General features: G+C 31.9%; 1 protein-coding gene and 1 long non-coding RNA gene across 6 annotated transcripts in view; one reads left to right on the top strand and one right to left on the bottom strand.

Annotated features, from left to right (window-relative positions):
* LOC143255634 (uncharacterized) overlaps positions 1–5,780 on the top strand; it is a 62,829-nt gene extending 57,049 nt beyond the window's left edge. The window contains exon 4 of the long non-coding RNA XR_013030766.1: positions 5,601–5,780. This is a non-coding gene — a long non-coding RNA (uncharacterized LOC143255634). The remainder of the gene's footprint in view (positions 1–5,600) is intronic.
* The window catches only part of Ublcp1 (Ubiquitin-like domain-containing C-terminal domain phosphatase 1), a 39,475-nt gene that overhangs the window by 3,184 nt on the left and 11,177 nt on the right, over positions 1–25,114 (bottom strand). For 2 of the 5 annotated variants that reach the window (XM_076511595.1, XM_076511594.1), the window contains exons 5-8: positions 18,788–18,924; positions 12,941–13,054; positions 11,108–11,235; positions 454–598 (exon numbers count right to left, since the gene is read on the bottom strand). In XM_076511595.1, coding sequence (XP_076367710.1) covers positions 529–598; positions 11,108–11,235; positions 12,941–13,054; positions 18,788–18,924 — 449 coding nt within the window. In that variant the 3' untranslated portion in view covers positions 454–528. Of the gene's footprint in view, positions 1–444; positions 599–11,107; positions 11,236–12,940; positions 13,055–18,787; positions 18,925–25,114 lie in introns of those variants that run through there. The other 3 variants (XM_076511598.1, XM_076511593.1, XM_076511596.1) reach the window with 3 other exon arrangements.

Genomic DNA, 25,114 nt, shown 5'->3' on the forward strand with positions numbered 1-25,114 from the left:
ACATCATAACCCACACAGTCACCCAGGAGTTTTTTCACAGTCTATACTGTTCACATGTACTGTATCAAATGCACCCACACTGTTAATACCTTTTAATAAAATAAGTGTTGTTTATTTAGGGATTAATTATCTTCATAATATATGTTCATGTGCATACACATGCACAGCAGTTTAATGCATTAAATAATTATGAATATACGTTTTAAAATGTAATTTATAATTTAAAACATTTTAAGAAAATCACTATATTTGTTTTGCAATTTTAGTCAATAAATAGTCTTCATTCAAAATAATACAAAAGCATTTTATAAATTCACTACATTTCCCTTTTTTAACATACATTTTAAATGTCAGACAATTTTGTAGTCTCAGCAGAACTTTTGTGTTCACTTGCACACACAGTTTCTTCCTTCACTTTGTCAAACTGTGCAATGTCACAATCCTTATGTATCTTGAACATACCAAATGAAGTCTTTAATGACTCAAAGCTCTGTGAAACTTTTTCATTCTTTAATTTTCATTAGCCTTTCATTTGCAACCAGAATTTGACTCAGATTCTTCCAAGCTTTCAACACTCAACCAATCCACTAAAGATGTTCTAAGAAAATGATGAATACCATCATCAGCAACAATATACAAGTTTGATTTGACTGCAAGCTTAAAATGCAATCACATACATTAAATTAATGAGTTCAGGCAAGCTTCTCACTAGGGACCAACAGTAATGAGTTCTGAACTCTCAACTTTTATTTTTCAAGAGTCCCAGTGAGATTTAAGGGTCCCACAGGTAGCATCTAATAAACTCAGAAAGAAAAAAACGACTTCAGTGTTAATGAAAATCTTTACTTATGATGTATACTTTATGTTTACCTTCTGCAAGTGGAAAAAGAGTGTAACATTCAGTTAAAAACAATATTTACAATTTACACTGCATATTTTATTCATTTACAAGTGCAGAGCAATTCTAATAATAAAATTCAAAATGCTTTTCCTCATCTGAAATCTTCAAATATCATTTGCATAATTCCCAAAACCTCCTAAATAAATATCAAATTTTACAGCAGAAAAATTTTATATATTATCTATTATTTTCTTTACCCCAACTCTATACGAGGTTGATTGATTTGACTGACTTCATAAACACCATAAAAATTAGGAAATAATCATACATTTTCTCTATTTTCTTTCTGAAATGTTTGAAAATTGTAATACAAAACCACAAGCTTAAAGCTTGTAGCAGTATGCATATATTTATAAGTAAATTTCATTATTTTATTGTTCTTTGAACTATGTCTAACTATTATTTGTACAATATAAATTGCAAATCATGTGACATATATAGATGCTTGCATTATGGTATCAAATTAAATAATGCATGGATCAATCCTTAGCATACCTCATAAAAATTATTATATATTTTACTTTACCTAACCTAAACACTTTCAATTTATATATTTTACTTACTTTTATTATAATAAATATATAAATATGCATGAAAAACAAGAAATAAAGTACTAACCATGGTCCTTTTCTATTACCCTTGACTGTCGATGAAACTTTTTTATACTAATTGTACTACTACATTAAATAATGCACCAAAGAGCACAGAATAATAATATGCAAAAAATGAAACAATGCCCCATAATTATCAGAATTTTTCAGGCTTTTCAACTGTATGACAAAAGCCATTAACAATTCAACTAAGCTCATTAATGTGTTTCATGTGGGAATAAAGTTTCAACTGGAAGAAAAACAGATAACGTAATATAATACATAATTTGGTACATACAAATTTTGTATTTCTAATGGTTTTAAATAATACAGTCTTAAATGTTAGAGGAAAAATATTAGCAAGTTTTGAAAGAAAAGATGCAACAGGTGGGCATGGCATGAGGAGTCCACTTTTCTATTTTATTGTTCTGTAACTAAGTAAAATTGAAGGCTATGCAAATTATGCTTTGCTTGAGTGATGAAAACATTATAATAAGTAATTTATATTAAATTTCACACTTCTTGGAAGGGTAGTAAAAATTAGAAAAGAGGGAAAACATAGATGATAAATATCACAGTTCTCATATTAGTGGAAATTACGAATTTTTTGAAAAAATATTTCTAACTTAAAATTTAAATGATTATAAACTTTTATTTACTATCCATGTTATAATGCTAAGTTTATTCATATATACTGAAAACAAGGTAGCATAATTAAATTTTGAATTAACTCTGAAACGTTGTGATAAGTGCACTTTAACCTACTTTAGGTGAAAGGGTTAATTATAAGGTACTTTCATGTGGCTTTATTTTTGTGCAATGTTTTGTCATTAGTAAAACCCTGTTAGAAACTGATAGTGTATAGCTGTGTGCAAACTGTTTAGTTTGTCATGGTACAAAGTGTGAAGCAAAGTACTTATGCTTATCTCATGTATGGGGCAATTGCAGTGTGTACTTAGTACATGGGGAAGCAAATCTTGTGTGCTACAACAAATTCTCATGCATAAAGGATCCAAGAGTTTAGGTTAACTGAAACCCTACAAGGCGATTTAAAATGGTAACACTTAATGATACCTAGATACAATGGAAACTTAAAGATTACCTCCTGTGTCAAACAGTTCAATCAGAAACACAGCAATGCATTTGCCAAAAGAAACAACAACAAAAGACATATTTTCTAATCATCATTCATTCCCCTCCATAATTTCCTGATAATAATTAATACAATCTATACAATACACAATCATTTTTTTTAACACAAACTTTCAAGAACAGCAGATGTCTAATTGGTGTTAAAATATTATTGGCAGGGAAATCAGAATGAACACACTGATTGGATTACACCTGCATTATGCATATCAAGTTAAATATAATATGGAGAAGCATGTAGTGTTTTGGCAAATTGGCTTATTATAAGAGTTTGGAAATCAAGTATGTGTCAATTTTATCATGGGTGATCAATGAAGATGAAAGACATGGACTTAAACTTCATTGTGAGAAAAACAAAAACTAAACCTGGAACTTTCCATGCAAACTTTTCAGCCATTTTTCTCTGTTGCATGACCCCTTTGCAATCTATAGTTTCTAACATCAGAGCTTACAACCACACTTTAGCTGAAAAGGTCCTCTAGTGATAAATACACACTGAAAGATCATTTTAAAATTCTATAATGAAATACAAGAGTTGAAGTTCAACAGTAATGTTTATATTGCCAGTTTTAATACTGGATTATTATATAGTGATATACCTTGAGATTAAACTGTAGATTTAATTGCTAAGATGATTTACAATAATAATTTCAACATGACTATTACTTCATCAGTTTTTCTGAAATTAATGAATCTCATTTTTGCCAACTAGCAAACTTTATGATCAGATCAACAGTTGCTAAGGGTTCTAAATTGATATTCTCTTTGACCAGTTTATTTTTTCATTATGAAGAACAATGACTGGAAAATTGTTCGCAACAGTTTGAACCACATTACTATCATGGGTATGTGGATAAGATATTTATCACCTTTAGGAACTCTGATCAAGATCCCCAATTTCTTTAATATTTGAATAGTAGAAAAACTAAATAAAGTTCACTGAGAAACATCAGCAAGATCATAGTTTTGTTTCATGACAGTTTAATTAGGGATAATAACAGTAACTTCCATGTAAAATGCACAATAAAAACATTCAGTGGTTTGTTCTTTAAATTTGCAAGTTTTATTCCATCATGCATATTAAATATCTAGTACATATGAGGTTTCGTATAAAAATTTAATAAAATCAAACAACTCACAAGTAAAAATGATTTTCCAATTTATGCTGCAGATTAAATACTTTGTAATTATTTCAAGAAGCAAAGTTTTAGTAAGTAATGCATATATGAAGTTCCTATATACCTTCTTGTCATAAGCATACTATACCTGGAAAACATTCTCTAATTATTAAAAAATTAGTTAAAAAATGTTATTCAAAGGGTGTATCCATATATAAAACAGATGTGTGTGTTTGAACCTAATTGTCAACTACAATGGTTTTTAGATTCGAGGAGTGTTTTAAAGTTGTCAAATGTAATTTATAAATTTCCTTGGCCCTGCTGTAAGCAAGGATACATTGGGTTCAATAAAAGAATGCTACAAGAACTAAGAATGTTGATTTCGGACCTTAGTTCATCATTGGAACTAGCAAAGATCTTAAACAAATTAGAATGAAAAGGAACATCACATCCAAAGTGTGTATAAATATACTGGACTGGGTTGGTGATCTCTGGTTAGCATGAATTTTTGTGTTAAGTTTTTTTCTTGGTAGAACCAAAATAACCATGCTAATAATAGGGACAAGTAAATTTATAAACATCAAAAGAAGATTGTAAAGATGGAATTTAGTCCTCAAATTAAAAAAACAAACAAACTGTCAATTATTTAAGTAACAACATAGTATTCTGTCAATGAATTAACATAGAAGACCATTTTTACACAAGAATTCTTTGATATTTAAAAATTTTTCATTGTAAACCACCATAATGCTAAATACTTCATTAGCATGGTGTAAGTCATTTTAACTAGATTTTCTATTGAAACTTATGAATGTACTTTAGCCAGATTTTTGTTAAAATTCTTAATGAAGTTCACCACATGTAAATAAATCTTTAAAAACTGTTTTGAGTTACCATCATGAAATTAACAACTAAAATTTCATAGCAACATTCATTGTGACATCAAATCATTACACACTAATATACCATAAAATACACTATACAGTTGACTAATGATTTTATTTACAATGATAATTTCAATGAAGTAAGCATTTTGAAAACTGTTTATCAGAAATTAATTAATTTTGCACTTAAAAAGTCTGATTTCATTTTGAATGGTAAGTTGTATTTTCAGACTGATGATGTTGCCATGGGTTCAAAATTAGCTTCATCTATTGTAAACTTGTATTGTGATCCCATACAAATCAATAGCTGTACAACTAATCACAATAGTTTAAGTGTCTTTACTATTATAGATATTTTGATGATATAATCACCATTTATAAAATATTCTTGTCAGGATTTGGAATATTTACAATACTTGAACAACACACACATACAGGGATATAAAGTTTAGTGTAGAAATTAAGAATAATCATAAACTTTCATTGTTGGTCAGTCTAATCAACAATAACAGTAGGAAATTTAAATGTGAAATTTATCTATCATAAGAAAACATTTAAATGATTATATTTCAATGTTGTGCACATTCATTGTGAAAATTTTAACGATTCTTTGTACACTTGTATACCGTTAAGAGAGACTATACAGCCTAAAACAAGATTTGTATTGTTGTTCGGTTGTTTTTGTTTGTTTTTTTGGGAAGGGGGGCTTTTGGACAAAGTATGTTTAGTATACTAGAAAAAAATTAATATTTATGTTAGACATCAAAGAGTTAAGTTTTTTGTAACATGTGTTAAGAACATAGAGTAAGATATATAACAAATGTTAAATTAATTATTTTAGAAATGAAATTATGATAAATATAATGACAAATATCAAAAAATTGTACAATTTTTATACCATTTCTAAGTGCATCATTAAAATAATTAAACCTTGTATGTTTTGATTCATTTCTTTTAGGTAAAGCCACCACGATTGATCTGGTGATAATTTAAGCAGTGAAACAGTAAAATCACTATCATGTTTGATGATACATGCAGGCATTTTTTTATGAATTCTCACAATGGATTAAAAGTGCTTTCTTACTTTACTATAAAGACCATTGAGTAATAATATGACCTTGTGTTTTTGTAAAATGTAATGTCTAACCCTGTAAATTAGTGAATTATAAAATCTAATGTTCTACTACAATTCCAAGCATTCCATAGCTCAATTACACTTTTAATGGGAACTTGTATGATCAAACTGATGGTGCTGTCATGGATTCAAGCTTAGCTCAGTATCTTGTCAACTTGTTTTTGTGCTTCCATGAAAATCAATGGGTGAACAACTGCTCCCAAAAAGTTAAATCTTTTTACTATTATAGGTATGTTTATTGTATCTTCTCCATTTGTAACCTGTTCAATGCTGTAGACAAGATAACTTGTCCAAGCCAATCAGTAACACAGTGCCATGGATAAGTTAATTTGTTCTCAATAATACCTAACTTCAACGCTAGATGTCAGAACCATACATACATTTGACCTACTTACAAATTGTTTCACTTTTCATCCAAAATGGTGTCACAAAAAAGTTACAAAATGAAGAAGCATTAGAGTTGTATTGTAGCAGCTGAAATACTTGGCAGTCAACAGGTTAATAATAGTAATCACGTCCCCTAAATTTTACAATACTTAAATAGTAAACACAGCAGTGTGAAATTTATTGTTGAGTGTTCACATTTTCCTTATTCTGATTTCACGTTCTGCCAAAGAGAATTGTAAGCCACCAGACTTGTGATAATACCTATGTAATTTCTCATAAAAACATGAATTTGCACTATTGAATGATACCATATAGCAACAGAGCCTTCTACCAACAGCAGTGTGACACACCTACATGACCCCTTTTGTATCCATGTTCCTGAATCTTCATTCTTTGATGAGGCAATGAATAAATTTGGACCAGAAAAGTTTGGAGGATGGTGGGAACATGTTCAGCAGTGAATATCTATTAGAATACAGATTCAGTTAAGTAAAATATTAACTTCTGAAATTAAAACTCACTTTTACACACAAATAGCAAGAATACCACATTGAGAATGTGAAGGGACTGGTGCAAAGATTATCAACATCAGCTTTCTTCAGAAAGTAGCTGAAGGAAACTCATGAGGTACTACACACTCAATGGCTGGGGCTCAATAGGGGCACTACTGTAGAAGATCACATCTTGTTTGGTCCAGAGTTTTCCTTCTTTACCATGTAGGCAAGAGTGTTGCAAAAATGTATGGAATTGGTACATACCCATCCAAACACTCATGCACAAGCTATCATTCAACCAATATGTATAGTGAGGTTGGGGGGAGGGGTCATTCAGACCATACCTTGCATGCTCACCTCCTCTACAAATGGATTTGAAAGGACACAGCCAGCTGTGGGAGAAGGGTACTTGTGATAAACATCCATGCTCGCCTCCTCTACCATCAATCTCTGAGTTTCACTTCAGATGCAACATGAGAACACTGTATGGAATCATGTCTTTATTTATACTTATATAAACCTATAATCAACCATCAGTCACTATAGGCCCTTTCCCTCCTGTGGGAGTGAGGTACATGAATTATAAATCACTAGTGCATAAAAAATGTTCATCTGGATATTACAGCTATTCTCTATGGGCCCCAGGTCAGCTGTGGGAGGAGGGCATTGTGTTATATACACTACCATTTCACAATCAATCTTCATGGGTCATGTACCAACTGTGGGAGTGGGGTGTATTTCTTTGTCTGTACAAAATGGAAGGGATTGATAATAGAGGTACCATTGGTCCACTTGATGATTGTGATATATCACTGTTAGATATGTGGAGATGACCAAGACCTGCATTACACTTCAGTGTCATCCCAGCCCAGAGCTGATAAATGGTAAGGGTTTCCCATGCTCCACTCAACAAGGGGGAAACCAGAAAAATGTGTCCATATCTTCTTTAGTCTTTCTGTTTTGAAAGGTTTTCTACTGGAGAGAGTGTGACAGGTCACCACAAAACACCATATTTAAAAGCCAACAAGCAACTCCTGGAGAAGTGGGCATAAGCATTACTCTGGTGTTGGCTTTTTACAAAACAGTCCATGGAATAGGTATATTCTAGACTGAATATGTAATACAGATAGATATAGAAACAACATGAGGTAATCTCAAGTAGTCTTGTGGAACACCTTATTTCACAGTGGGCCTTACAAAGCCATGGCAGATGGTGCAAGTACTTTCTGTTTTTCTAACTCAATACATATTTTGGTTAAATATACTCTAAGATGCAACACTAGCCATCTAGTGAGATCTTAGAATGATTACAAGGTGTGGACAGAGATAAAGAGAGGACAGATTGGAGAATGACCATTGGCAAAAATTTAAATCTCTATGGAGAAGGTAGTTGGTGATAAAGAGGTGAGTGTTAGTCCACATACCAGCCCAGAGAAAAGCATAAAAGATCAGTGAAAAACATTAGCTAGAGAATGTGGGAGGTGATGAATTTGATGAGAAGCAACACTACAGAGCTCATCTCCATCCACCTCCAAAAAGATATAGACTTCTTATTTTGTCACTTATCTATGCTTGTCATGCTCTCCTTGTTTTATGGTTTCAATCACTGTCATTTTCATTATGCAGGCCTCCCTTATACCTGGGTTCTCTCTCCTTCCACTCTAGAGGAAGACCTCACCAAGGTAGGGATAATCAGTGAGAGGCCATCAATAAAATCCTGCAGGATGCAGGAATGTCTTGCAGGAGATTGAGTATCCAAGAGAGGAAGCAGAGGGGAATACAGACTTATAAAAACAGATGACACCAGACCTGAAAGAGAGCATGAGCAGGGCTGAGGTACAATAGACCATAGAGAGACAGACAAGCTTTAAGGAGTGTGGTAAAGGCAATTATTTAGGAGGTAGCAAGTTGAAAGTAGATCAACAGAAGCCATGTGAGATGATATTCTACATGCAGGATGTGGTCTCATCAAGAAGGACAGCCTGTAAAAATGTTCAGTGTAAATGGAAAATAGCCAGTCATGACACTCATCTGAATGGAATGGGTATAATGGAGGAGGTCCAGAGTTAGAAAGCAGCAGGACCTGGAATTTATGTCCTCTTAGTAATTGACATGAAACAAGTCAGTGGAACTGATTAAATGGATCAAAATTGTTTCATACGGAAGGCAAAGAACTGTGGAATCCCTGATGAACAACAAGCAAACTGAAGGTATAAGTAAGCAGAAAATGCTTCTCCAGCAACCAAGAGTCCAAACCATTATTCAGAGATGCATTCTATCCTGAGATATAATTATAAATAAATAATTGAAGGTACAGACCAGGATGAGGTAAGGGAACACTGAGAAAGAGGGAGGAGGATTTGTGAAGTTGGTGGAAACCAAAAAGGTTTCACTGGTTGCACAACATCCACTGTGAGGGATGCAAAATGCACAGCCAAGTGGAAGGAAAGGTTCCAGAGGAGTCATGGTCCTCAAAGGAGAAAGTACCTCAAGTGCAAAAAGTGAATAATAGATGCAATACATGATGACTATGCATTAACATTGAGGTTATGGGTAAGTTTATTTGGCACTTGATCATGTAGAAAATGGTACATGGTTCAACATTATTTACAATAACTTCATAAACTGGTGGAAATTGGTGATCATATTTGTCCTAATCAGTTTCAGGTACAAAATTGGGGAAGGTAAGTGGGCAAAAGGTACTGGATGAATAATGGACCCCACCAAATAACAGAAGAGAGCCATCACATCTTCCACATGAAAAAACAAATGTCCAGCAGGAATGACATCAAATTGTCTTTTTTAAGAGATTCTTCACATTCACATCAGCTTTAGAAATATTCACATTAAATTATAAATTCATGTTGGGTTTATAAAACTCAATCAATTTAAAGTTTAAAGAAATTGCAAACCTTGGCAAACTCAAAAACACATTATTGTGCCACAATGATGAGAAAAATAATGAAGATCCATGGATGGAAATGTGTGGAGTAATTGTGCATGGAGGTATGCCATAGTCACATTTGTGGAAGGTTCTGCTGCATGATGATGTGGTGCAAGTTCATGTTTTCATGTGAGATTAGGTGAGTTTTCATATGGTCAGTGGATGCAAAAGACTTTGGCAGAATGCAAGAACTTAAGGAGAAAGAAGTTCTTTTCATGCAGAATTGAGATACCATTTTGGAAATCAGGATGATCATAAACTTCCATTACCAGACACAGATAAATAAAAATGGATATTTTAAATGTGAAATTCATCATAAGGAAACTTTTGCAGGATATTATTCTAATTTTGTTTACTTCATTCCTACTATATGAAAAGATATTTTAATTAAGATACTTTATCACCATGCTTCTGACATATTTAGCACATATGATGATTCATAAAAAGAATTTTCAAATATCAACGAATTAATATGTAAAAATAATCTTTCAAATTAATTCACTGACAGAATACTTTGTTGTTATTTAAATAATTGAAGTGCAGCTACATCCTGTATTTAAGATGTACCTAAATATCTTTGGTTATAAGTTTACTTTGTATGGGAAAATATTCATTGATTACAAAGAATCATCTAAAAATGTTATCCATAGAATATAACTGCAGATACAGCCGATGTACATTTTTAAACTTAATTCTTGCCTTATTTCTTTTTTATTTTATGACTAATTTCTACCTTTAAAATCTTCTTTTATTGTTTACAATTTTACTTGTGCCTGCTTTCAGCAGGGTTACATTGGTTTTGTGAAAATATATTTCTTAACACATGTCAAAGAACATTTTAATCTAAGGTCACCAGTCAAGTCCAATATACTTATAAATTCTTCTGTAGGTTAATGTGGTGTTCCTGTTCATTCTAAATCATTTATGATCTTGGCTAAGACCTCTGATGAACAGAGACTCCAAATGAAGGAAATATGGCATATATATATATAAACTAAAGTCCAAAATCAACAATCTCAATTCCACTAGTACTCGATGTTAAAATTGTAACAATGTAGTAATTATTCACAAAAATAAAACTGCTAACACAAGTAAAATGATGTGCTAACCTAACATCCCCTATTAAGTCAAATGTACTTTAATATGCCATATGAAAATGTTATGTTGCTGTCCATTCTAATTGTTTAAGATTTTAGCAAGAGGCAATAACGAGCAGATGTGTAGTACAGAAAACTGGATCTAACAATGTCAGAAACACTGTGTAATATTTATATCAGTTAAAATTATTTACACTTTAAAACATGAAATAATACAACTTTTATACTCTTTAAAATATTTAGTTACATCTAAAAAGTATGAGTTATACACTAAATGCAATAATCTAGATAAATTTAATTTTAAATTCTTGGAGTTTAAACACATGATTATTGGATAATTCAATTCTATGAAATAAAAAATTAAATCAGAGAAACTAAATGGTATATTAGAGGATGACTGAAACTAACCTTTCCCAGTACTTGTGTTTCACTTGGCTGATGTCCTCAACAGCTGCTAGATGCTTCAAGTATTTGGACAGTTTCAGAAGTTCGTTGTCTTTTCCTCTATTGAGGTGAGCTTCTCGAAATGGTTTAATCTGGAAAAGCAAAAACTAAAGTTGGTATTTTCTGTATTCTAACCAAAACATTTTATGGACACTTTCATAAAAGGTGTAAACATGTTTTTATTTTGCTTCTTATCCAAAAGTATGATTCTTACTGCAGAAAAAAAACAAACTTGTATACCAAAATGTTGAATTTTTAAAAATGTTTAAGTGCAAGGCTATGCAATGGCACCAAGCCATAAATTTTTTATTTCAAATTATAAAAATATTTCAGAATTTTTTCACTTAAACTTTTAACCATTGGTAAAACTTTTGCTCAGTTACAGTGCTACTATATATGGATAAAGAAATACAATTGTTAATTCTAATTGATATTAATAGTTAGCCACCTTCTTTTATCCATATTATTTATTTCAAATTATTAAAATATTTCAGAATTTTTCACTAGCACTTTTAACCATATGTAAGTAAAACATTTGTTTAGTTACAGTAATACTACATATGGATAAAGCAATATGATTGTTAATTATAACTTATATTAATAGTTAACCCTTCTGTTTATACTAACTTTTGATATTGTATGAGGAACTTTACAAAATTTGGCAGATTTTTAGTAGAGATTATAAGTGTTTTGTATACAAAAAATCAGATATTTCAAATGAAATATTTTTACTAAAAATGTGTTTGTGAAAATATTTGGTTACTAGTCTGAAACAAGTTATGAAACTTATGTTTCTTAAAATATAGAACAATAAATAAAGAAATACAGCACACAGTTATTTCTTCTAGCTAAAAGCTTTGAACTTGTTTGCTACTGGACATAGGTTGCTAAACCCTTTAAAATTTCACACATGGAGGATATCAAACAAAATTTTTTAAGCTTTAGATATGCAGTTGAATAACCAAAAAATCATAAATAACTTAACTGATACTATAGAATCCCACTATAATTTATTAACTAAGTTTAATTTAGGTCTTAAAAAATAAGAAACTTCAAGCAGACTAAAGACACAACCTACCTCCTTGAAATCTTAGTTCGAAAGAATATGGTAGCCTTTTTACAGATTAAAATGACTGAGAAAATCACTAGGACATTCTGAGCTGTCAACTGGCTATTCACATCATATATTGTAATAAATGTTTATAAAAGACCATTTCTAAAAGTGGAAGAAGGGGAATGTAGCCACTGTTTTTGATTCAGAACATAAACTATATCTCAATAAAATAGCTTGTTAATACTGGTAGTTTGAGTTCTTAATTTGTATGAAACTAGACTAGTATTTTGACATTGTAAACATCTAATTTTAAATAGTGTGCATTCAACATACCATGCAACTCACTAAAATGTATATTTAAGTGGTTTCTTTTAATATTTAAGTTAACAATTAATTCATATATGATATTAAAGTTTGAATTATAATCTACAATTTAATTCCCAACTTAATGACACTAATTCATAAAATGCATGGATGTGGTCTTTGACCCATGACCCATCACAAAAGGGTTAAATGTATTTAACCAAACAAGTATTGTCAGATAACTCAACAAAGATATCAACATATTTTGTGATAATAAAAAAAAACATGCTCCTTTCTTTTTGAGCTACAGAATGCTTTGAAATGTATTAAATAGTAAGATTGTATGATTCACTCACTTATTGAATTAGACATTACATTTCATAAAAACATAAGCTGATGTTATTATTTGATGTCAATGGTCTTTACAATAAAGTAAGAACCTTTAATCCATTGTGAGGGTTCATCAAAAAATTCCTGCGTATATCATCAAACATGATAGTGTTTTTGCTGCTGTACTGCTCAAATTTTCCCCAGATCACTCCCAGTGGCTTCACCTAGTACAGAAAAAAATGAATTAAAACATATCAGGTTTAATGATTTTAATGACAAACATGGAAATGGGATAAAAACTGTACAATTTTCTGATCTTTCTCTTTACCTGTGTGTATCTAAATGTCATTTCACTTCCAAAACAATAAATTTAACAACATTTGTTATATACTTTACACTATGTTCAAGGATGTTTGGTACATATTACAAAATCTTAGCTCTTTGGTGTCACCTGTAATTATTTATTTTATTCTAGTATGCTAAGAGTATATTATTTAAAAGATCCCCATCTCCCCCCAAAAAACAACAATACAAATCTTGTTTAAAGATCATCCATAAAGTTGATCTTATTTTTCTTGAAATATATATATAAACATTTTAGATACCTTTACAAGTTTTTTTTAACACTACGGCTTTATTCTACACATTACAAATAGATTTTTTTAATGTAAATTTATTGTGTGCAAAAGTAGTTTCAATTCTGCATCAGTATAGGGTAAAAAAAGTGGTGCTGAAAAGTAGAAAAGCATAATACCAAATGGAAAGAATTTCATGCAAAGATACTCAACAGTTGTTTGCATTAGTCACCCCTAGTTCCTAAGTGACAGACTAAAGAAAATGCAGCTAATCAATATCACCTACTACAAACTCTGAGGCTACTCTTGTCAGATCGAATAGTGTGATTTCATTGTCACTCTTATTTGAAAATTAAGGTCCCTAGGTATGGAGAATGATTTATTTTTACATATATAGTAGTAACGGGACACAAACCATGGTATCTGAGATCCATAGTCTGATATATTAACTCTTGGGCTGCTCCTAAATTATCTAAGTCAAAAGCTACTGGTGTATGTATAGACTCAAACTAAACTGAAGGATAGATTTCACAATTATAATTACTATAAAGTGATAATAGTGAAACTTTCTGCCAGATAAATATAATATCTCATGAAAATAATTACTTGTATATTATAAATTGGATTTAATCAAGTATTTTAGAAAATGTAAACACCCTCCAATTACACATTATGTCATTCCCTCTACTCACATTAAAACCCAAGTCAGTCTATTATTATAATCATAATGGTTCTTCAATTAGAAACAAGCATGATAAATTCATGACAGAAATAGAAAATCAGTTCTTATTTAATGTGATGAGAAAAAGTTTTTTCATGCAACACAAATAACAATAAAAATGTGACACAAGTTCAGTTAATGATTACAATGTTTTTAAAATGCACAATAATTTATTGTATAAAGTTAAAAGGAAATATATAACTAAAAACTCTACATGTTGGGGTAGAACATGCTCACAATCTTCAACAGACTGGAAATTGCATTTACTTAAATGTACAGTAATTACAAAACTGATTTTCAGAAATTGACTTCCATAACACTAGACCTAAATATCCACTCAAAATCATTTTGTTTTTAGCAATTTCTAATGATTCTCTTGTATTTGACTCATTTTCTGAACAAAGTATTTTTTCATTATCCCAGTCAGTACTTCGTGAAGGGTTTGACATGTTTCGTGAAAGGTGAACCACTAGTTTCTAATCTGTGAACAGCATTTTTGTTTTCTTTACTTTGAAATTAGACAATTCTATTTCTCTGTCCATAAAAACTTGAACTCCAACTGTAAGAGATTTTATATATTCCACATCTCTCATTTAATTTTTTTCTTTAACATCATTACTGATATTAATTAATTTTAATTTATGATTATTCAGTAGTCTAGAATAAATACAACAACATAGTAAACCAAGGTTCAAAATCAGTGGTAGTTTGGGGGCCAATGGCCTCACAAAATGGTGGTGGGCCCTAAAAAAAAAAAAAGTATATTAGGTAGCCCACATGGTTCCTTAAAATCAAATGAGTCATTAAAAATTTGATTCCATATAAATTGATCAAAGCATTCTTTTTGTAAGCTGAATTTAAGACAAACCATGAATGGACTTTCCCAAATTTATGAACAGTTATTAATCATGCACAATCCATAAATGTCATTCCTATGAATGCTCATTGTAACATATTTATGGTTACATATTCATTTTTATATCCATGTTTCCATTTAAAGCATCTAATGTATATTGTTAAATGTGTATTACAAATATACCTTCTGTTCTCTAAATTTGTAGATGATTCTCAAGCATGAGAATCAATTGTGTGTATGTAAAATGCTAGTTACTGCCAGTATTACTGTCAGCTGAATTTCAAGAATCTAATGTAATGAGTATAAAAGGTATACATCACAACACAAGGACAGACAGTTTAACATTGTTGGTCTGCTACAGTCACTATAATACGAACCTCAAAAGCTATAATTGTGATAAATTTTTATTAAATGGAAAACTACAGATATTTGACCAGGAATGTTTATAGATTTCAAACACTACAAACTGTTTAACTTCAGATATTAGTATTTCAAGGAGAACAACAGATATTTTCGTTGGTGAAAATCTTTAGTGTGCTTCAAGCTAGGTAACCATCAAGAAAAGTGTACCAATGAAGCAACACAGAATTATTTCATTCTCCATAAAATGTTCAGTTTCAGGTCAGACAGAAGACTCAGTATTGGTTGTAAGTTTGTACAACTTTTGTATATAAATTACTATCTGTAATAACCATTGTTATAAATTGTACTGTTGTCTGTATATTAAAATATATTTGTTATGAAAGAAAGTTGTATGTATCAATTTTGCTGGAAAAAATAAATTTGATACCTATTGACATTCAATCAACATCTAAATTAAAATTTCAGGCTATTTGAAATAGTGAGATGTAACTTTACACTTTCTAGTGGGGTACTTTTTCTTTTCTGTTTGGGGAACAAGAGTTGGGAAGTGATGTTCTGTGAGGCAAATGGGGTTTTCCAAGGAAGGCCAGCCTCCGGTGGAGTTTGGGCACTGGGTGTGGTAATCTTCAATCAGGGTACGGATGACACCGAGTCTAAACTCCAGGAGAGACAGGTTGTTTCCCAGTGATTTGTAAACTACCAAAGCATTGTACACTACTACATCCATCATGTGAAAAAATACTTTTTTGTACCACTTGATAGCCTTGTGCATACTCGGAAAAGCATGCAACACACTGTCACATTTGTCAATCCCTCTCATATAATGATTGTAATCAATGCAAAGGATTCAGCATTCCAATCATTGTCATTAGGGCACATTTTCTTGGAATTGTTCTTACCACGACTTGCAATTTTATGTCTACTCCCTGGTGTTATCACCCGTTTACCAATGCCGGTTGATGCCCAGTTATCATCATCTTCACTAACATCTGAGCCTTGTATTTCCGTATTTTTCAAAGAATCTTCAAAATACGAATCTTCTGAATCGCCACTGCTATCTTCAAACTCCAAACCAATTTCAAAATACAACTCTATTGCTTCTTCATTTTGTAACTTTTTTCGTAACGCTATTTTGGATTGAAAGTGAAACAATTTGTAAGTCGTTCAAATGCGTGTATGGTGCTGACATCTAGCGGTGAAGTATTGAGAATGAATTAACTCGTCCATGGCACTGAACAGGTTAAAAACTTCAATGATTACAGAGAATGTAATGCTTTGAAAAATCATTAAATTAAAATTGGTTGAAATTACCAATAAATGTGTCATGCAAAAAAAAAACACCGTCTCTTTCCTATCTTCTTGTGTGAACAAGTGAAACATAAAAATCGGGACTAACCTTATATCTAGTACCTGATCAATACATAACTACATGACTGTTGTAACAGATACACAAACTGTAGAGGTTCATTACTTAAATTCATCATTCACTTCAGCCACAAGTTTGAAGACTTTTGCTATCACTTATTTTGAGCTAAACCACTTTCTAATCTAAAGAAAGTATTCCAACTAAAGGCCAAATAAGGTGACAGTGTTTGAAAGTTTTTGTTTATAAAAACAGGAATCTTCACACCACTTGCAGACAGTCTTCATTTTAATTGACCTAATTAAAAATGCTCCTAAATGTATCTTCATTGCATAAACAAGGATCTACTCTTCAACCTTAAAGAAATGACAGCTTTAAGTACATTATGATAAAAAGGCCCACATCATATTAGTTATTTAAAATTTACCACCTCACACAAGTTTCCATCAAATAGATTTCAAATCTCCTTACAATGTCACTTTTGAAATTTATATAAAATCATGAAGCATTAGCTTTGACTGTCAAACGAAGATATATATATATATATATGCTCTCTTATACAGGATGTTCGGAAAGTCACTGTGCAGTTTTGAAAGCAGAGATAACAGGATTCATTCAGTCTATTTCAAGCCAACAACTGATAGCTGTGTTTAGAAACAAAATAAGGATTCAAGTCTGTATTGATGCCAAAGGGGGTCACTTTCAACATTGTTTATAACTGTCATTCATATTTACCTCCTGTATTCTATACTGAAACATGTCTGTTAATAAATATAAAGTGCACAGTAACTTTCTGAACACCTTGTAGATGCAATGGGAAATAGTTAGATCAAATACCCACCTCCATTTTTCTTGTTTTCCAATCATTCACTTCATTCTCAAAAAATCCAAACATCTAGTTTTACTCATTCAAAAGCAATCCAATAAGCCAGCATCATGTTTCTTGAGCCATAGCTAACTTTAAGTTATGCCCCAAGTTAAAAAGTGTGACCTTGTTAATATACTCATAAATAATTGTAGATGGTAAGGATAATCACGAGGTTCTGATGACATAATGGATAAGAGATAACTGTCCCTTCACATAACTAAGAAGTAAATCTTCTGGTATGAACTGCAATTTCCATGTATGGAGAAAAGAAATTCACTCCCAGACTTTTCAGTCATCATTTAAGTTGTAGGCTCAAAAGCAACTGTGAAAATGCTCAAAACATCACATGCTCAAAGAGTCAACAAAAGAAAAACAAATCAAAGGCAGTATATTCCAAAACAGCCTCCCTTTTGTTTTTCATAGGTTATTTGAAGACTATAGTAAAGCAAGTTGTTTTGTTAGAGAAAACCAAATGCAGGCCATCTGCCATGTTCACCCTAGGGAATCAAACCCTAAACCCCCAGCACTACAAACCATAAACATATAACTAACTCACAAAGGGCCTTAAAATTAAAAAAAACTTAAAAAAGAAGGTACAGGAAAATGTGAATATAAAGTTTCTCCAAAATATAGTTAGGATCACATATCTCCATCTTACTACAAATAAACTTAACGATAGTCTCAACAAAGAATGACCCCCATCCCAGAGTGTTGTGCAATGTTAGGCATCAGAAATGGGAGAGGAAAACCCCAGTTGGCTTTCATGCCAGAAAAAGTGATCTGAGAATTCATACCATACTGATTTAAAAATTGAAAGAAAGAAACAAGTTTTAAAATTATTATTATTATTGTTACAAAGTCAACGAGATAACACAATAATGTTCAAAGTGTCTCTGGACAATTATAACACTGAGAAACCTGTTAGTGACCCTTTGTTAAGAAAAACTAATCAAAGTATCTAAATGAGGTGCTTATATACAGTACCAGGATAGAGAGTGCACTTCTGTAGGTGGAAGGTATCAAGACAAATATTGCCAAGAGCAAATGAGTGGGGTATAACAGACCAGAGAAAGCAGGAAAAACATCAGACTAATGTTTATATGAGCAAAAAAGAAACCCTATTGGTTGAGTAAAAACTTTGTGTTAGCAGATGTAAGCATGATTTGAAAGTTACTAATAAGCAATAAAAAATGTACTAAGGGTATACTTACGTCAATGAGGCCATACTTAGGAGTGTGGATACTAATCATCGCAGCACTATCCAAGTAGAACAAGATTTTGTAGTTTGGATTTGAAACTACACCTAATTCTTTCATTTTCACTTCTATCCATTTCATACTAGTGGCAGCTGATGAAAAATGGAGATAGTAAACAATAATTCACTCCACAATTTACTCGACCACCTGTTGCCATTAACTATTAACCATCTTGAATTACTGGAAATGACAATGTACCATACGTATAATTAAAAGCAGAATCATAATTAACTAACTAACAAAAGTACAAAAAATTAAGGAAGTTAAGAAATATTTTGGTATCCCATATCATGTGCATTATGTTACCTGATGACAAGGAGGGGAAAGTGGTGATAAAGTATTCATTTTAAAACTACTCGAATAAGCATAATGTTATTGTATTTCTTAATAAATTACTTTTCAGTAATATCTTATTAAGTATAACTCAATTATTCAAAATATGCCATCTTGATAACTGATGTGTTAAACAGCCCACAATCAGTTACATTTGTACTTGTATCAGTATGTTTTTCTGTATTGTTTAGTTTTACATTTGTATAAATATAATACCAAATATTGAACTTTACATTATATGGTTTTGTTTATAACAAACATTTCTGATATGTAATATATCATATTGCCACTATATCATCTCCCTCTGCACTCAGTAGTATGAATCAGATTGATTCTTTTATCATTCCTTACTACGTTCACACTTAAGTACAAGTGAAATAAGTTACATCAAAGAGAAAAGGACCATGGTAGTTTAGAAATATATTAAAAGATAATTTACTGAATTCCAAACAAAAATGTTATAATTTTACTTTTAAGACTGTTTTAGAGTCAGTTATAATCAGTCATTTTCCAATCATTTTTCATTTTTTTAAAAAGATGTAATTTTAAAGTCTTTTGCATTTTAAAACAGAATAAAGTTTCATGAAAGTTACACTTTAAAATTCTGCAAAACACATACTGAAGAATTTTATTTTGCACATAAGTTGAACTTTTGAACTTACAATTGTCTTGAGGAGAATTTGTCCAATTTAAAATGGGATATTTTATTTAATCCACATATATAAATTAATGGAAACAGTTAGCAAGGCTTTCCACTACACTAAAACAACGGTTTGTTTGTGAAGTGATGTTTTAATATTTCATTTTGTGTCTTCACACTTTAAATACTCATTAAATGATGTATTGCAAAATGCACACGTGCATGTGTAGGAGAAAACTGCACAATCTGTTTAAGAGATGGCCAGCATTGTACAGACTGCCCTATTTCCAACCAGTACTGTGGACGATCAGTGGAGAACTTTTCAAAGGCCCACTATCACAGCAGTTAGGAACTTGTATACCATAACGGTCTCTTTTGCTCCACTTGAAGAGAGGAAAGAAAATTTATGGTGGAGAATACCAGGAGAAAAATTTTTGGTCTCAGAAAAAGAGGCATTCAAAACATGAAGCCAACAGCTCAAATGAAGTTTGTCAAAGTTCCAGTCAAGTGTAGGAGTAGGATGGGAGAAAGGGAAGTGGTGAAGAAGGAAGAATTACAATAAAGTAGAGAGAACAGGAGAAGAAAAACTACACAATAACAAGAAGGGCAAAAGATAGTTTGTAAGGCCACCTGAGAACCAGCAATAGTGGAAACTGATTATTTATGGCTAAATAACCATACAAAAAGAAAAAAAGGACCACAAGAGAATAGTCTGAAAAAAAGGAGTGGCTAATAGACCAACAACAAAAACTCATCACCTCTGTTGACAGAAGAACAGATTGGAAGGATGATAGGAATGGGATAACAAAAGAAAACAATGTGACTGAAGAGTCCAATCTTATTGGTAATGGAATGGATAAATCCCATATTTAAAATAGAACAGACAATACTCTTGTGTGAAAGAAAAATAAGGTTGGATAAAGAAAGTGTGGAAGTGGGGAAAAAAAAGAAAAGGAGATTGGATCAAGATGCCAATCAACATATCAGAGAAAATGGTTGTCCCAGCCAAAGAAGTACCACCAACAGGACATGATAAAAAGTGCTGCATATCTAAGTAGGGACAAGAGGTAGAAAAGGAATAAAAGAATAGGCATACAAAAAAGAAAAAGTGAGATCAATGGCAATTGATAGTATTGACTATCATGATTGTAGGATGAGGAACTGAGGACTCAGAGAGAAATCCTGATATTAAGTGTGGTTAAGCATTGATGAGAGGTTTGTCTAATTAAATAAATTCAATGAAAATCCTGAAGACAAAGAGACCACTCTGTGAATAAAATATTGTTCGGTAGACAGAGAGAGACAATCTTCCACCAAGTTCAGAACCTCTGACAGGTTCTGAGACAAATCATGAGACAAACCAAACAAGAACAAGTCCCCAATAAAGAAGGTCCAGTGTGATGATGCTGAAAGTACTGGAACAGATATCTCCCCAACAGTTTATATAAGAAATGATTGTACAATGTTTTGGGTGGATCATAACCAACCGAACCACAATAAGAAGGTTGAAATGAAAAACACTCAAGGGATGATGAGAACTTCAAGGATATTGGCATGTGTGACCAAAGTCAAATAGTCACCCAGAGACACCTCTCAGGCAAAGACAACTGTGAAGAGCTTGTGAAGTGGTCAGAGGTAGCAAAGATACACTCACCATGGTGTTGGCACTGTTTAGCCATGAAGAGAAATACTTGTAGAGGAGAAGTGAAGTGCACATTCAAAGACAAAGGATCCTGAGAAAGATGTCACTTATTCCACAGTGTCAACTGGAAGAGATGCCTCTGTGTGTAGCACAAATAATGAATAGTAAGGGAAGCTAGAGTTCTAAAATGCAAAAAAAAAAAAAATTCTGAAAAGAGTTTAAAAGAAAAATAGAAACCTTGGTGACGATTTTTTTTTTTTTGATAAATGATGAAGCCTGGGACTTAGTAAGGTGAGAGGTGAAGAAGACAAGATGTATCAAATATAGGGCAAGCATAAGAAAATACTTGAAAGTTTTGACAAGCTAGCAAAGCCAAGCAATCTCCTGAAGAAGAATGCAAGTGTGAAAGAAGCTGTCTGCAGAATAATGGAACTCCAGCCATGAAAATGGTGGGCAAACGCCTCTGTGACTTGAAACAGATAGGTGCAATTGCACAAGGAAGAAAACAGAACTGAAAGACCAAATTATGGTGGACAAGTTTATGGTGTAGAGGTAAATACCTTTTCAATAACATTCATGGTTAAGAGACCCAAAACCACATTCATGAAACACTGAAGATAAAGCAAAATAGAGAAAGGAGGAAAAAAACAGAAAAGGACAGGAGGTGAAGAGTTGTGGAGAGACAAAATGTGAAAAAGAAAGTGAAGAACCCATCTGCTGGACAAAAATGGAGATCAAATGCTAGTGATGAGAGACAAATGGGTTCCAACAGGGTAATTACCAAAAAGACAAGTGACAACTCTTGACATTGGGAAGTGGGAGAATGGGAAAAGGCTGAAAAACTGTAAAGGGAAGGGGAAGCACAGATACAGCAGACTTAGGAACAGAAACACAACAGTGAAGTTGGGAAAGATAAGAAATCCTAGTAAACAATAAGAACAGATTCTATGCCACTCCAGACCAAGTCTCCAGTGAGCCAGGTACTTCCCAGAAGACCACAGGATGAAGAAATGAAAACAAAAATGAGGGAGGTTTACATCAGTTAGGTAAGCATCTTGTGCCAATGGCAGAAAAATCAAATAAAACAAATAAAGTAGAAGTACAGATCAGTGTAGTGAAAAGAAGGGAACAAACCCCTCCTGATCATAATAAGATGTAGCAGACATAAGGTAGAGTGATGAGAAAAATGGAGGAGGGTGGTAAGAAAGAGACAAAGGCATAAAAAATGGGCAATAGAAAGAAAAATAAACATTTTGGTTTCCACCCCCACCCAAAGAGAGATTCCAAAGACTTGCATTCAAAGAATGAATAGAAGAATGGATGTAACCCAGGACAAAAGAATCAAGTACACAAAGCATACTAGTAAGGGTGTGGAGGTAATTGAGAAGAGTTTGCATGAACCTAATTATCAAGAGATGGATGAAAAAAAAGTATAAAGTATGAGTTTCATGCAGTAAAACACAAGATAAATAAAAAAGAAATACACAAACATATCTGCAAAATCATGTCAAAGAAGAGATGAAAAGGGTTAAAACATTCTTTTATAGACAAAGCTATAATTACAGTAACCTTTATTGGAGAAGATAGCCTTTAAAATTATCATCATAATCCTGAATATGTTCAAAATGGGGAGAATGAACATTAGCTGAATGGACAAGTGGAGGCAAGTGTGCACAAAAGAATTCACATGTTAAACAATAGCTTTCATATCCCCACAGACAATGAACACCCATCAGCCACAATAGACAGAAGCCCTGTTGTACGAACGTCATCATTATGATGGAAAGAAGCAGAGGTTATCATCAATAAAAATTCATAATAGGTAAGCAAGAAAAAAAATACCTTTTAGTTTTTCCCTATTTATAAAAACAAAACCAGCAAAATTTAGGTTTCATAAAATATCTAAAATCTAATGAAGTTAAGTAATAATTTTAAAAGCATGTCCATCCAAGACAAAGATGAGAAAAAGAATGAACTGCTTAAGGGGATTTACTTGCAAGAATGTTTTGTCACCCTCCAGCTGATAGAGGGCTATTGTCACATGATGATGTCACAATGCACAAGTGCAATTTCTGTTCAATACATAATTTTTTAAGGGGAATTAGTTGAAGGCTAGTGACATACAAATCTCATAAGCACAGACACGTGAAGGATAAAGTTGTTCTGTGTGAATAAGTATCATTTCAGAAGTATCTATTTTGTAGCTGAAAATTAAATGCATAACTGCTGTTTAATCTTTTAAGTATTGACTTGTTTACATTAAACCCTGGAGATGCACATATTTTACTATATTTATTAATTTTACAATTTTATCTGTTGCAGCTCTCAGTGTTGCAAACAGACCATACAGGTTATATGAAAGCTGTCAACCTTAACATAAAGTACCCAGAAAACTCCAGTAGTAATTAGCAGAATGAACTACAATGCTAAGAGTATTTTTGTTCAAGTGTTTCATTTACTCATGTTTTTTGGATCTTGTTGCTAAAGGTCATAAATCTACAGGCAATTTTATGCATAAACAGTCACAAGAAATGTGCTTGAAAGGCAGAGGGGACCCCACTGGCATTTTCAAGTTTAAAACCTTTTAATTAAATTATGCTCTGACTTATAAAACACAGAACAAATTTAGTGGAATACTGTACATAAGGATTTTTATTGTATATTTTTACAAGATAAAAATTATTAATTTCAAACAGTTTTGTATGTTGGGAAATATCCATAACTATACTGACACTGTTTTTACAATTTTGAAAATAAGACTAACTAGATAATGATAATTAAAAATACTAAAAGAATCAGTTTTTTTACACCACCTGTACTTACACATTTTATATCAACAATATTGTCAGTAATATTTACATATATAATGATGAAATTTGTTAATGCTATTAAAATAATAATTGCAAATAACTTAGCTTGTTCAAAAGTATTTAGACACAATAAATGAGTGGACTCAAATCAGAAAAATTTTACGAATCTAGCAATAACATCTTTTTTATCATGTCATGGGAAAATACAGCTACTGAAGAAACCAGGTTTAAATGCACCCAAAAACACAATTTTAAAATACTTTGTAAATTAGAAATGTAGACAAAATTATGGCAAGAATTTAAAACTTTCTCAAGAAAAAACAGTTTAGACAAAGTTGAAGATTAAAGCTATAAACAAATAGTAGCTTGTTGTTTGTGTGATTGCTTTAGTGCAAAGTTGTGTGAATACTGTTCAACATGGGTAAACTAACCATGAATTCTTGTATTGTACATCCAGAAACCTAATGATAATACAACTACAGGGCAAGATGGGGCATGCAAATAATAGTTTTACAACAAAGATAAAGCAAAATATCTTAAGTGGAAACTGTTTGTAGGGTGGCTAAATGATCTAACAATCACAAATGCTGTTGATTATTAAATACACTATTGATGTAATAAAATATTACCTTTCAAAACATACTTATCTTCTCTCACATTACAGCTAGAATCCCATGTTGATAAAGTGGATGGACTGGTGAGAGCATTATTCATACAGAAAGCATCTACATAGATTGTGGGTGTATGAATAGAAGATTTTTTACAGAGATTACAGAGATTTTTTTGAATGAGAGTAAAATAGAAGGGATGTGACATGTGGATTTAGCTTTCTGTTTATATCACAGTAAAAGCAAGAA

The sequence above is a fragment of the Tachypleus tridentatus genome, chromosome 7 (assembly GCF_004210375.1).
Source record: "Tachypleus tridentatus isolate NWPU-2018 chromosome 7, ASM421037v1, whole genome shotgun sequence".
Lineage (NCBI taxonomy): Eukaryota > Metazoa > Arthropoda > Merostomata > Xiphosura > Limulidae > Tachypleus > Tachypleus tridentatus.